Genomic DNA, 14215 nt, shown 5'->3' on the forward strand with positions numbered 1-14215 from the left:
GGCTTTAAATGGTCAGTGCTTTTTGTGCCTCTGGCGATGGGGATGCAGTAGGTGCCATCTGGAGAGTGGAAACCCTTCAATTCTGGAACGTCCAGACCTAGCAGCAAGACCTGGAATGTTTAAGAACAGAAAAAGCATTGGGCTTTCAAGCCCTGCAATCAAAGTGACTTTGAGGATGGGCTTTGCTAATGGCTTTTCTTTCTTCCTCTTGCTTAGGGCATGCTGGTAGAAGGCCCACCTGGTCCCGAAGGCCCAGCAGTAAGTAACTTTGTCTATACCTCGCACCGAAGGATGCGTGTGGGATGCACGTGGAGGGCTCAGCACACAGCTGTTCCCGGGCTCTATTGCTTCCATACGCCACGCATGTGTACGGGGAACTGTGGGGTCGATTTTCTGTTGCAAAAATAAACAGAAAGCTCTAATTCTTTTCCTGCTCGTTGTACAAAAAAGTTACAAATAATAACATATTTTCTTTTAGTGGCTTATTTTTGCGTCTGTTTTTTCCATGCTAGGGCCTTCCAGGACCTCCAGGACCAACCGGACCTGTGGGTTTAATGGGTGATCCTGGGGAGAGAGTGAGTACCTCAGTTTTCCTCCTCTTTGGTTGAAGCCTTTGGTCATTTTCTTTGTGCAAAGTGGGACTTCGTTGTATCACTGGAGCCCTAAAATAATGCTCATCCTGTAACAGCAATCTCTTCTTAGCCCCAAAAGGAGCTTGGGACAGAGTGCAGGGCAGACCTTTACACCCAGGGGCAAAAGGTTGAGGAGCAAACGTGCTAGTTAAATGCGTTAAGCAGTTTTCTCCAGGTTAAAACCATGAGTAAGGCTCTTTCTTTCTCTGCTTTCTGCACCCTTTGGCCCACGGCTACTCATTCCAATGCAGGAACTGGGCTGTGGCATTGGGAAAACAGGAGAAGCAAACATACAAAATAGCTCAGCGGTGATTCTGCATCCTTGTTCCAGCTGAAGGTGTGAGTCCTGTTAGAGGATTTGGTTTAGTTTGGGTCCAGGATGGGCCAAGGGATGTGTCGACACCCCTGTTGTGGATCTTCCCTTAGGCTCATTTTGCATCCCAGATTGCTCCCAATGGGAAGGTGGCTCTTGCACAGCACCTTGCCTTTTCTGTGGGTGGATTACTGGTCTGCACCAGCAAACGCTAGAGACTGATTTATATGCTTTAGCAATGCAGTAACTTAGATTTGGCGTGTTTGGTTTTGATCTTGCTTTAAATCTGTTATGTCCCTGGCAGCCACAGCTTTGTAAACTGCCTGCAGAAGCCCCCAGCTTCGGGGTGTCTCATTGAAGGCAGCTGCTTCCAAGCATTTTTGCATACTGTGACCCCCAAATCTCATGGTTTAGCACCACACTTTGGTTAGTGTTGCATATTTATTTGTTATTGCTGAGTCCTCGCTCCTGTGATGAAGAGCAACCTGTATTTTGGGAGCTGCTGAACTTGAACCTGCACAAGCACCATTTAACTGGTGATCCACGTGCTTGGCAATGCTGAAAATTAAAACCCATCCTCCTCACTCCCCAAACTGAGTCTCTGGAGTGACTCTGGTACCGATACACTCCTCATTCACCTTTGTATCTGAACCACTCCTCCACATTTAAAGCCCATACCCCATCCCTTCGCATTCGTGTGGCAATGACCCTAACCCAGACCTTGGGGTTTCTTTAATTAAAGCTCTTTGTTGGTGTCTTTGTTCCCGGGGAACCTGTCTGGAGGCGGCTGTGCTCCCACAACCCCCTGGAGCATTGCTGCGAAGACCCACACCTCATTTACGCTCCTGGTGTATTTATTGGTTTTTGATGGAACAGTAATAACGTTTCTTGTGGTTGTGACATGATTGAGAACGAGAGGCCCTGACTGTACTCCATCGATTGGTGCCTGCAAGCTCAGAAAGTCAATATGCAGCTGTGGGCTCAGCCCGTGGCCAGGAGCCAGGGCCACAGCTCAGCAAGGTTGCTTAACCCTTGAGATGCTATGGTCCCTCTTCCTCCTATACTGAAAGACTAAAGGAGGGCTTTGCATCTTTGGGCACCAGGCTTCGTAGAGGGTGGGCAAGCTTGGCAAGGTCCCAGCAGTGTTTTGTATCTTGCAGTGGTCCAGGATTAGTTAGAAGAGCTGTGTGGCTTTGTCGTCCTCCTGGTGCGTTTTCATCCTGCACAGGTCCTACGTGTTGCCCAGCTGTCTCTTTTCTTGACGAGCTTCCTCTGCTCTGAAGAACTCGGTTGCCTGGCAGGATGGATGCTGACCCTGGTGATGAGAGAGTCCATGTTCCCGCAGTTTGTCCAGGCAGATGCAGAGATTTGCTGGCCAGGTTCCTCTTGAATGGCCTTGTAAAGCCAATCAGCAGCAGACACACTGTCCCGGATGATGTTGCTCCACACCCTTAGATGAAAGGCGTAATTTGCATTCTAGCACAGACAGCACATCCTGCCTTTCTAAGTGTCCAAAACAGAATGTAATGCAACATATTGTGCAGAAAGGAGTGATGAACTTGCAGAGCCAGGAACTGCAACTATATTAAAATACTCCTTTTCAATTAGAGCAGCTCCTCGTTTAATTTGTTTATTATTAACCCTGCGCATAGCTCATGAATTTACATGACACTTCTATGTGTACAGGGAGGAACATTTCCCATGCCTGCGTCTGATAGAAAGACTTTTTATTTGCAATCAGGCAGGTGCGCTGCATTAATATACCAACAATATTCAACTATGTTAATATTGGCCAACACTCATTTAGCTCTGTTTTATTCATCATGTCAGTTTGTTCATCTATCTGAATTATTTTACAATGCGAAGAAAAGCTTGCATCACTGCAAAGCTGCAGAGCAGCCTGTTAGTGGGAGGTTTCAGAGGACTCGTCTTGGGGGAGGGTGGTTTAAGAGGACTTAGATGGGTTCCTTCAAGTAGTGGGAAGAAGAAAATATGGCATTTAGGAGACCAGAAAGCATGAGTACTCTGGACTGGAATGAAGAAAGTAGGAAAATGTGCTCCATTGAACAAGATGGGATGCAGCATTAGAGCAAACCACGGCTCTGGCACTGACCCTGCTCTGTGACTTGAAATCTGGGGTATCTGGGTGTCTTGGGCTCCATCAGTAAGCATCTGGGGGAAGGCTGGTCACAAAGCTGTGTCTTCTGAGAGCATAGTCACTGCGTCCCAAAGGACTCATTTCTCCTGAGGGCAGTTTTGCATCTCAGAAGTGTAATCACAGAATGGTTTGGGTTGGAAAGGACCTTAAAGCCTGTCCAGATCCAAACTGCTGCCATGGGCAGGGACACCTCCCACTGGATCAAGGGCTCCAAGCCCCATCCAACTTGCCCTTGAACACCTCCAGGGATGGGGCAGCCACCATTTCTCTGGGTAACTTGTGGCACTGCCTCACCACCATCACAGGAAAACGTTTCTTCTGTTGCATAATTTTCTGACCGGGGCTGAAAATGGAAAACAAAAAAAAAAAAATCCTAGAGAGATGCTTAAAGCAAATTTTGAGGCTCAATACTGTGGGTTGCTGGGCACCACTCTGTCTGCTGCTTGAGGAACCCAAGCACTAACAGACCAAGGCTTCGATTTAAACATTCCCTTGAAATATTGCATTAGTGTTTGCACTCGGTGTGGCATTTTAGAGCACTGCAACAAATGAAAGTTGAAGTCCCCATCCCTGGCTGCTGTATATCAGCAAATCTCTATTTACATAATGAGAGCGACACAGATTTACACCAGCTGAGAGTCTGGCACGCTGCATTTCTTAAAGGCATTCATGAATTTAAATTTACAAAGTGCTTTATGGGTTTGATTTTCCTCCATACCATTGCCCCCCACTGCTCTACCCTGCGAGGAAAAGACCTCACACCCCCAACCTGAAACAAAGAGGCATTTATGTATAAAACCATTGCATCAACATTTGTCAGGCAGAGTACACAAAGAGAGATAAACAAGCTCATTCCTGATCCATCAGACGCAGGACTAGAGTTAAAGGAGAAGAGAGACAGAAGGGAGAAAGTTTATTATATGAAACGAGTCTGGCCTAAATTATTTATTGTGCTTGTGCTTCTGCTCCAACAGATGGGACTGCCCTCTGCCCCTCATCAGTGGAGTCTGGGACTCCGGTGTCGGCCAGACTGAATAAACAGCATGAATGTAGCATCAGGAGCTTGTCTTGAAAAATGGATGGGCTGGTGTGTTATGCAGTTTCCCTTCAGTGCTGAGGGAGCTGCTGGTTTGGGGTTGGTTTTTTTTTGCTGCTAAATCACGGGCTGCAGCGCTGTTTGCTGCAGCGCTGGGAGCAGCGTTGTTATTCCAGGATGGTTGCAGTGCAGACCTCAGTCCTTCACCCGCAGCGCTGCTCTGCCCTGTAGTTGTGGTGGAGGTCCAGCCACAGCCCAGTCGGAGCGATGGGCAGAGCGGAGCAGCGGCAGCTCTTCAACCCCACCCTGCTGCTGGGCTCTAATTTAGTGCTGGAAACTTTGGCTTGAACGTTTTGGGTTCCTTTTTAAGAGGGAATGTAAAGTTGAAGGTGGTGTAGAGGGAATGGAAGAAGAGGGAACAGTTGTGGGAGATGAAAAGTGAGGCGACGAGGTCTTTGTAGAGTGGTTTGGGTCAGGAGGGACCTTAAAGCCAGTCCAGTTCCAACCTGCCAGCCATGGGCAGGGACACCTCCCACTGGATCAGGGGCTCCAAGCCCCATCCAACCTGGCCTTGAACCCCTCCAGGGATGGGGCAGCAACCACCGCTCTGGGCAACCTGGGCCAGGGCCTCCCCACCCTCTCAGTAAAGAATTTCTTCTTAGCATCTCATCTAAATCTTCCTCTTTCAGCTGAAAACTGTTTCCCCTTGTCCTATCCTTGTAATTCCTGATAAAAAGCCCCTCCCCAGCTTTCCTGGAGCCCCTTTCAGCACTGGAAGCTGCCTTAAGGTCTCTACAGAGCCTTCTTTTCTCCAGGCTGAACAACCCCAACTCTCTCAGCCTGTCCTCACAGGGGAGATGTTCCAGCCCTCAGATCATTGGGGCAAGGATAACGCATCAAATGTTTTGGTCTTGTTTGGGTTTTTTTAAATGTTCTGATTTTTAGGGACCTATTTCTCTCTTTCTTCTCATTTTCTCATCTTTATCTGCCTCCCTTTGCCTTGTAGAGTGACACTACAACTTTCTGGGGTGAAGTTGGCCTCTTCTGTGTCCCTGTAATGTGTCCGTATATCTGTGATTTGAGGCAGGGTTTTATTTTTACCTTTGCTTGGTGTCTCCATGGGCTGAAGAGCTTCAGGGAGGCTGAAGAGAGTGAGAGCTAACATAGATATTTGTTGCTTCCCCTTCAAAGAGCTTTGGGTTTCTACAGATGGATTTATTATTGGTGTTTACTAACCCGGGGAAAATCCGGTCCTCAAGCTTGAGCTGTCGGCCAGAAAGCCCTGTCTGTCCTGCCATGAAATGTGCAGCAGGGCTCCTCTTGGCTTTACTGGGATGTGATCAAGTCACTCTTGCCTTCAGCTCTTTAAGCGGGTGTGAAAATTGCAATTAGGCACACACATTGAGTAGTTGGATGTCATTCTCATGTGTGTATAGGATTGCTGGATGGACGTGCAGGTTTGGGTTAACTTAACCTTTTTTGCAAGTCCACAGTTGGGAATACAAGTAATCTATGAGCTGTTTCAGGAAAATTTGCCATATTTGATTATTTATAGCTTCATCAATAGATCTTTTACTGCATACTTGTTTCTCTAGTACGAGTTAAAGATGCTCAACTGATGTTAATCAGCACAGCTCCATTGAGATCCTTGGAGTTTTGCTGATTTACTGCTACTGACAGGATTGCTCCATTGTAGATGGAAGTAGCCTCATAAGACTAAAAACAAAAAGACAAAGAGAGAAAAATGAAATTACCCAGATGACTGAACATGTACAGAAGTGTATTTATCTTTCCACGTTACTATCTTACTGAATTATGAAGTTTCATATGGTTTTTTTAACAGATTTTAACAGGTCCAACTAAACATTGATTCCATTAACTTGGAACATCGCAGAGATTTTTATTGTTCACTCAAAAATGGCATGTGGCAGACCCTGGAACTAGGGGGGACAGGATGTAAGAAGAGGGACTTACTAAGCCTGTCAAGATAGGGAGCCTTTTGGATCATGAGATATGGCTTTACAGCCACAACTGCCTAGGGATGGACATGACTAAAATGACACTACGGAAGTTTACTTTTATTTCTTCTTGCAGGGACCACCTGGTCGCCCAGGTCTTCCAGGAGCAGATGGATTACCAGGACCACCAGGGACAATGCTTATGTTGCCTGTAAGTACAAGTGTAACTAAAATAGCATTTAAAACAGTCGGGCTTCTTGGCTTTGCCTACTACTTAGTACCTGTTCTTGCAGAAGTCTCTTATCTCTTTTACACCAGGGACACGTTTTCTGTGGTGTAAAAGATGGATCCAGATGGTTCCTTTTGTAAATTTACTTTTTGCAAAGCACCGTAACTTCTTCACTGGTCAAAAGCACAGGGCAAGAAGGTTAAAATTTCCAGAAGTGTTGAATAAGCTCGAGTATTTCTGACTGAGCATAGTGTTGGAGAGTGAAAGTCATAAAAGAAGCAACTGGAGATACCTTTAAGGGCCTAATTTCCAGGCAGAACTTTCCCTCCTAGAGTGGGGAACCTCTAATAACTCTTCAAAGCAGGTGCCAAAATTGTAAGCACCTGAATAAACTGATCTCTTTTGATGATCAGTGGTTAATTTGCATTGCTATTTTTGTTCTGCATGAAGTTACCAAGTACTGAGTCAGCCTTCCTCATCCTGGGATGCTAAAGGAATGGTTATATTTTGTGTCTGCTTTGATGCGAGAATACCCAAGGAAACCAGCTGCTGAAAATAAGTGGTTAGCTACCAAATGGAGAGAGTCTTCAGTGAAAAACCACAGCACGCTTGTCTAGGCTCCAAGTGGTAGGGTGATACTTGTGTAGGTTCCTGGCAGGGCGCCTCGGACAGCCTGGGCCAAGTGCTCAACATGCTGCTTTGTTGGCCATTACAATACAGTTGTTGGCCCCTACGGTAACCAACTGTAGGTCTATAAATTGCATCTTTTTTGCATCTACTTGCCAAGATTTTGTGGTTGTACACCTAGCACCAACCAAGTGAAATGCAGAGGTGAAATGGAGGTGAAAGAGCCATCCATATAGATTCTGCAGCATGGAGAACCCTTCTTACAAAACCCCGAACACACAATGCAATTAAGGCAGAAGAAGGGTGTGTGTCCTAGGAAGTGGGCTTGTAGCTGTTGGGGGTGGAAAAAGAAGAAAACATTAAAGTCTTCCCTATTCAAGTTTGGGAAAATAAAACATCAATGCTTGGGGTTTTTTTAAATCCTTTGTGTGCTGGAGGATCCTGGCTTGAACAATGGGCCAAGCACTGTTCTTTGAAGCACACTGCCGCCCTTGAGAAATACAGCTTTTGTCTGGGGGCAAACAGGCAGCTACAGCCAAGTAACCTGATGCAACCCCATCCCTGGGGGTCTCCTGGCCAGCAGCATCCACATGGGGAATACCAGCCCTGTGAGAACTTTGTGTCTAGTTTTGGACGGTGGTGTGTGAGGTCCTTGGAGTTCAGAGCCTACAATCCCTCTTATTGTGCATTACTTGGAACTGGCAGAATTTACTGCGTGGGTACGGACATGGGAAAGAGTTGATTTGTGCCTGTGTGCTGGGTGACCTGAGAGCACAATGGTTAATAGGATGGTCTGGAAGGACAGTGATGGGGATGGGTCAGTCATGCTGAACAGAGTTGTTTAGGAGTCAGATTAGCATGAGGGTGAGGGATGGCAACCCTGTGACCGGCTTTCTCCATCTTGTTCCCATCAGTTCCGCTTTAGTGGAGGAGGAGATGCTGGCTCTAAAGGACCTCTTGTTTCAGCCCAGGAGGCACAAGCCCAAGCCATCCTGCAGCAGGCCAGGGTAAGTGAAGGATGGTGGGGATGTCTCTTGCAGCAGGCACCCAAGGAATGGGAAGGAGTAGCAGGATAAATGTGTGTGAGGGGGTGTCTTCCCCATCACGCCATCCATGGCAGTGGTAACAGCCTCTCATCTGAGATGTAATTGCTCATGTGGCTTCAGATGATGACATCTAGATGATGTGGCATTTTACTGGTGGCCAGCAACAGGCAAAGCTCTAGAAACATGGTTTTAAATTTCCTGCAGACCTTGGGTCAGGCCTGCTGCCGGTGCCAGCAGACAAAGATCTGTTGACTTCAGTGGTATTTGCTGTTTATGCTGACAGTTTGGGGTGTCTGTATGAACAATTGCACTATGTCCTGTAGGAGTATTCTTTCTTCTTTTTTGTTTTCGGGTTTTTTTTCCCAGTAAATCATAATAATTAAATGTTTGTCACAGATGTCCACTGCTCCAAGCTCCAATTTTCCTTAATGCATTTATTTGGAAATACGTGTTGACTACTCATGCAGTCTTTTTCCCCTTGGATGACCTTATTGATTGATGATCAAGTAATCCCTGGAGGTGTTTATTATGTAGGCTTGCTGGTGAAACAAGATTGGCCATGCACATTCCCAGTATAACTCCTGTTCCCTGGCTTGATGAGTACCTTAGTATGTAAGGCTTCATACTCATCTCTTCAAAGTAAAACTTAATTTCTAGCCAACACAACTTTGACATTTCTCTTCCATGAGTGCTTGTGGGAAGTTACATTTGGCACCTGTTAAAAGCAGAGATACAAGATGTGTAGTTACATCAGAAATCATAGTTATGGTTGGAAAAGACCTCCAAGTTCATCCAGTCCAACCATCAGCCCAACACCATAGCACCTTCTATACCGTGGAAGGAAACATGTGGGGACTCCACAAGCTGCGGTTGCCCCGGTCTTGCCCAGCAGGGGCCCGATTTAGGCTGTAAGAAGCACACCCTTGCAGTAAAGGGCAAAATATAAGCTGGTTTAGGGATACATTTTGCTCTGGGAGCATTGCTCCTCTCCCAGCCGAATGCAGCCATCCAGGGGCGGCGCTTAGCTATGCTCCTCAGGGTCCAAAGCCCACATCTGTCTGCAGCTGGGCTGCATAGCTCAGACCCAGCTAGTCTGTTACTTAGAGCTATTAGTGATTGATTTAGCACAGACATTTTGGGTCTGTCTGCTGAAACAGGCTAAAAATCTATTTATTTCACCCATGAAGGAAATAAAGCCCATTGGTATCTCCACCTACCTGGGTGGCACATGCCCTGTTTAGATTTATAACGAGGGGTTAGGTTTAGCTGGGGTTATGCTTGTTTCCATCCAATTCCCCTTTAACAAAGGAGTTTGATTTTATACATATTCAGATAGAGAACAGGGCCCTGATGCCATCAGCCACTGCATTTTCCTGTCCATTAACCTCGCCCAGAGAATAACATCACTGGATTATGTTTCTGATGTTACCTTGTCAGTCTTAATTTTGAGGCTGCCTACAGCTTTTCCGTCAGCATTTTATTTTGCTGGGAAATAAGGGTTTTGACCAGATGAACAATTTCATGAGAAGCATCTGCTTCCTCAGACGCTTTGTTTTTATTCTTTTTATCCTGCACATTGAAAATTGTAACCGCTATGAAATAACAAAGCAAATTCCCCCTCCCTCTACCCCTTTTCTCTGTTTTGTTTTTTAGTTTCAGTTAAACATCGTGAAAAATTTAAAACCCAAACAAATCCTGGGTGACATTTTGGCTGTGGATGCAGCATTGAATATTCTAGAAAGGAAAAAATTATTTTTTTGGTTACCATCAACCTATTTTCAGACAATTTCAGCTGAAAACTCTTTGTACTAAAGCAGAAAGGGAAATGAATGATTTTTTTTTATGGGATATGTCAGGAAGTGGGAGGAAAAATTTTTAGTGTTTGGTAGGAACGGTTGGACTTGATGATCCGGTGGGTCTCTTCCAACCTGGTTATTCTGTGATTCTGTGATTCTGTGAAAGGGAGTCCTGTAGGGGGGATACCTTCCTTCCTTTTAGTAGTTTTGATTTTCTTGTCGTTGTCATTGTTAATTGCATTGTTAGGTTGATTTGTTCTCTTAAAAATTGGCTTTCAGCAGCCACTGAACATTGTCCCAGCCGGCAGTGTTTCTGAGCAGCTCCCTTTTAATGGGGTGTTGTAAAAAGATGCCACGTAATCTAGCATTTGTGCAATATTTATGCCACTCCAAGTGCAATCACAGGGAGATTTTAATTACTGGAGTACACAGATAATTACAACTCTTTTAAAGTGTTGAATTGTCACAAGGGAACAAATTGTCCAAGTGGTGGTTTAAAATGTGGACCCAGCCCCATTACCCACCATGGAAATTACAGATTTGATCCATGGTTATGTGGCTCCTTAATTATTGAGCTAAAATCTCCCTATTGCAAATAGAATTGTTGTCCTGTTGGAGGATATGGAGAAGCAACTGAAAAAGGGAGAAAAAAATCCTCTAAAATTGAAGTTTTGGGAACAAACACAAGTTAAAAATCCTCCTGAACTGGGACCATAGAAGCGTGAACAAACCCCTGTAGCCTACTGACCCAAAGGTTTGTTGTTTACTTTCAATAATTAATTGCCTGAAGTGTCCATTTAATTCTGTCTCTACGTGGTGATGGGAAAAGGGATCTGACCTGCTGAGACAGATTCCCATCCGCTTTAAACATAGGTAACTCTTCCATCTGCTCTGGGGCTGGGTCAGGGTGTGTCTATTCTCCCTCTGTACTCAGCACTGGTGAGACCGCTCCTCGCATCCTGTGTTCAGTTCTGGCCCCTCACCACAAGAAGGATGTTGAGGCTCTGGAGCGAGTCCAGAGAAGAGCAACAAAGCTGGTGAAGGGGCTGGAGAACAGGCCTTAGGAGGAGCGGCTGAGAGAGCTGGGGGTGTTCAGCCTGGAGAAGAGGAGGCTGAGGGGAGACCTCATTGCTCTCTACAACTACCTGAAAGGAGGTTGTGGAGAGGAGGAAGCTGGGCTCTTCTCCCAAGGGACAGGACGAGAGGGAATGGCCTCAAGCTGTACCAGGGGAGGTTCAGGCTGAACATTAGGAAAAAATTTTTCACGGAAAGGGTCATTGGGCACTGGCAGAGGCTGCCCAGGGAGGGGGTTGAGTCCCCTTCCCTGGAGGAGTTTAAGGGACGGGTGGACGAGGCGCTGAGGGACATGGGTTAGTGTTTGATAGGAATGGTTGGACTCGAATGTCCAGTCGGTCTCTTCCAACTTGGTGGTTCTATGATTCTATGATATTCGCATCCATTGCGGTTTTGTGCTCCGTGCATGGTGTGAGGTGGGTGGATGGGGGGAAGATGCCTACAGGCAGATGGTGCGTAGGTCTGTATCTCGAGCCACCATGGCTTTGGCTGTTTGCTGACGCAAGCAGGAATTAACAGGGCAGCAGGTTGGATGTTGTTGGGTAAATTCACTGGAGGGCATGGATATTGCTGTGAGGATCCAGATTCTCCGGGCGTGGGGAGAAGGTGTAGCTGATGACATGATGGTGGCTTCGTCCCAGTGCAGCAACGAAGCAGAGACACCAACTAAGCAATGTTTCTCTTTCTGTTGCAGCTGGCGCTGAGAGGACCAGCGGGTCCGATGGGTCTGACGGGGCGGCCGGGCCCTATGGTAAGTGAATGGGCAAGCAAGGACGGAGCAGACCCAGATGCTCTGGGTTACCTGCATGAATGGCTCTTTCTTAACGTGGTATGAATCTTCTCTCTGTCTCTATTGTGGAAAACTGTAATAAATGATATTCTCTGTCCAAAGGGGCCCCCGGGCAGTGGAGGACTAAAGGGAGAAGCTGGAGAAATGGGACCTCAGGTGAGTGTGGGCAAAGTAGGGGCTGAGGTAAATGAAGGGTTTAGAGCAACCAGTCCTGCATTAGAGGCTGTTGTGAAAGAGTGATTCAGTAACCCAATGCCAGCTGAAAGTTAGAAGGTGTGGGAACATCTATTTTGCATATGAATCTCCCTTCAAGTATCCAAATACAGACTTGAGACATAATTTTAAGCCAGCCTTGTAAAATCCTGCAGGTGGTAGTCCTTTTCTGCAAAGCCATCTGCAGAGGAGTCCCGTAAATATGAGATAGACTGGGGTGGGGGGAATTTGCTAACATTCAGGAAATTGTTCTTCCGAGCCATAAATCCTGCATTAAGGGAAAGTTCTCTTTTTCTAAGGGTGGGCAAAGTGATTTGTCTCCACCATAAGGAGCTGCTTGCAAGGCAAAAGCTTCCTCATGGATAAATGCCTGTAATTCCTGTCTGGAGATGCTCAGTCCTGAGCCTTCCCTGTGTATTTTGAACCATGGGCTCTGCTTGAGGGGTTCACATCCCATTTTGTAGCCCGGGTGACCCTCAGAGCCCCAGCAGCACCTAATCTGTGATGCTGACAGGTGCCGGTCCATTTGTTGTGCTGTTGAGTGATGGCATTTCTTCCTCTCTCTTTGATGCCTTCCAGGGTCCACGAGGCATCCAGGGTCCTCCTGGTCCGGCAGGAAAACCAGGCCGCAGGGTGAGTGTCCTGGGAGCTGCACTGACGGCTGCGTTAGCTACAATTTCTGCTAGAAGTTGTTTCCATTGCCAAATAATTTCTCCGTGCCAGGAGCATTGCACAAGAGCGGGCGGGCGGCCAGGCGGTGGCTTGTCCAGGACCTCTCTGTCCATCTGGGCAGACACAAATAAGGATGAGAGCTAAAAGTCTGGGTAGTGTGGGGAGAACGGCAAGTCCACGCTCCCACTCTTTTGTCTTCATTGGGTTTTTTTTGCTCTGTGGCATGGAGGATGTAGCTGCATAAACGCTCCAGGCTGATTTGGAGAATCTCCAGGTCTTCACAGTGTGCAAGGAGGATGCAGTCCCAGGAGGGTTTCTGGAGCTGGTAGAAATTGTGCTCACTCACTCTGTCGACATCCCTGATGCTGATTTTTTATTTCACGCCGTCCTCTGGCTCGTTGTGATTCAGCTTGCCAGAAGGAAAAATTAGAAAGACTTTTGTGTGCCTACTTATGGTTTTCTTAGAAACAATCTATCTCATTTCAGTTTGTGGACATCATCTTTAGCATATCTTAAAGTGTGATGGAAGGTAATTATTTCAAATTAAAATCAATGACCATGTCCCAGCATCCCATGCAGTGAAGCAGCTTTGCTGCCGTTTGTCTCACCCTCCTCATTAGTGCCAGGCTGAGTCTGGGATGCTGCTTCAAAAACAGACCAGCATTTTTTCCCTCACCAAGGGAAGCTGCTCCCCGCCCGGCAAGCTCCAACTTAAATAAAATTTCACTTGGCCGCAGACCGAAGAGCAGATGTCCCTACGGTCCTGCCTTACCCTTTATATTTGACTTTGCCTTTCTCTGTTGCAGGGACGAGCTGGCAGTGACGGTGCCCGGGGAATGCCAGGCCAGACAGGACCAAAGGTAGCACCACGTCTTTATATGATTTTGGAATCTGTGTCTGCTTTTTATCAAGGATGAACTGAGGGACCCTTGGCAGAAGGAGCCCACCTTGCTTGGAGGAGGTTGTTAAAATGGTCCAGCGACTCCTCTGAAGTTGTGGGCTTCACGTTTGAGAAGGGAAGTTAAACACACACCTGGAAGGCTGAATACCAATCTTTCTTTTCTTATCTTTTCCTTTTTCTTGATGCAAATTTTAAAAATTGCTGGATCCTCTTAAGAATGAAATATGTTCCCTTGGCTGCAGATATAGAACAAATACTTTGGAATCCCAATTATGAAAAACAAACATGAATGAGCGGTTGGAAACGTCCTAAAATATAACTACCAAAAAAAAAAACCTATTAACTGAGTGAAGAAATGTAGAAGGCGTGGTGAGGAATTTTAATGCTCTGTATTTTTATTTGAGACAAAATCCCTTCATTCAGTGCTGATCTGCTGGTATTATCAAACAAGAAAGAAGCTGTTCCACTGAAACTGAATGCAGAGAAAGTTTGCTCAGGGAATCATGTATGAGATGGTTTAAGTACTTTATTATGTAGATACTTAAAGTTAGAATAGATGGGGGTTTTGATACAGAGAAAGGAGACTGCAAATCATTTATCCAGTAAAGTGCTTTAACGAGCGTCGACTGCCCTTGAAGGAGTGGATGCCAGGGATGAAGAGAAAACAGAATAACAAGTAGTGCTAGGATGGAGAAGGGAATTTGCTGGGAGCAGAGATAGAGCAGTGCTCTAGGACCTGGTATAATAAAAGACCTAATTGTTACTCTGGG

General features: G+C 46.2%; 2 protein-coding genes across 3 annotated transcripts in view; one reads left to right on the plus strand and one right to left on the minus strand.

Moving 5' to 3' along the window:
* The window catches only part of PIERCE1 (piercer of microtubule wall 1), a 378509-nt gene that overhangs the window by 79801 nt on the left and 284493 nt on the right, over positions 1 to 14215 (minus strand). The gene's annotated exons all lie outside the window — the stretch shown is intronic.
* Positions 1 to 14215, plus strand: part of COL5A1 (collagen type V alpha 1 chain) — a 149276-nt gene that overhangs the window by 75311 nt on the left and 59750 nt on the right. For both annotated transcript variants that reach the window (XM_069873655.1, XM_069873656.1), the window contains exons 10-17: positions 217 to 258; positions 513 to 575; positions 6234 to 6308; positions 7868 to 7960; positions 11564 to 11620; positions 11762 to 11815; positions 12452 to 12505; positions 13351 to 13404. In XM_069873655.1, the coding sequence (XP_069729756.1) occupies positions 217 to 258; positions 513 to 575; positions 6234 to 6308; positions 7868 to 7960; positions 11564 to 11620; positions 11762 to 11815; positions 12452 to 12505; positions 13351 to 13404 (492 nt within the window). The remainder of the gene's footprint in view (positions 1 to 216; positions 259 to 512; positions 576 to 6233; positions 6309 to 7867; positions 7961 to 11563; positions 11621 to 11761; positions 11816 to 12451; positions 12506 to 13350; positions 13405 to 14215) is intronic.

Source organism: Phaenicophaeus curvirostris, chromosome 20, assembly GCF_032191515.1.
Source record: "Phaenicophaeus curvirostris isolate KB17595 chromosome 20, BPBGC_Pcur_1.0, whole genome shotgun sequence".
Taxonomy (NCBI): domain Eukaryota; kingdom Metazoa; phylum Chordata; class Aves; order Cuculiformes; family Cuculidae; genus Phaenicophaeus; species Phaenicophaeus curvirostris.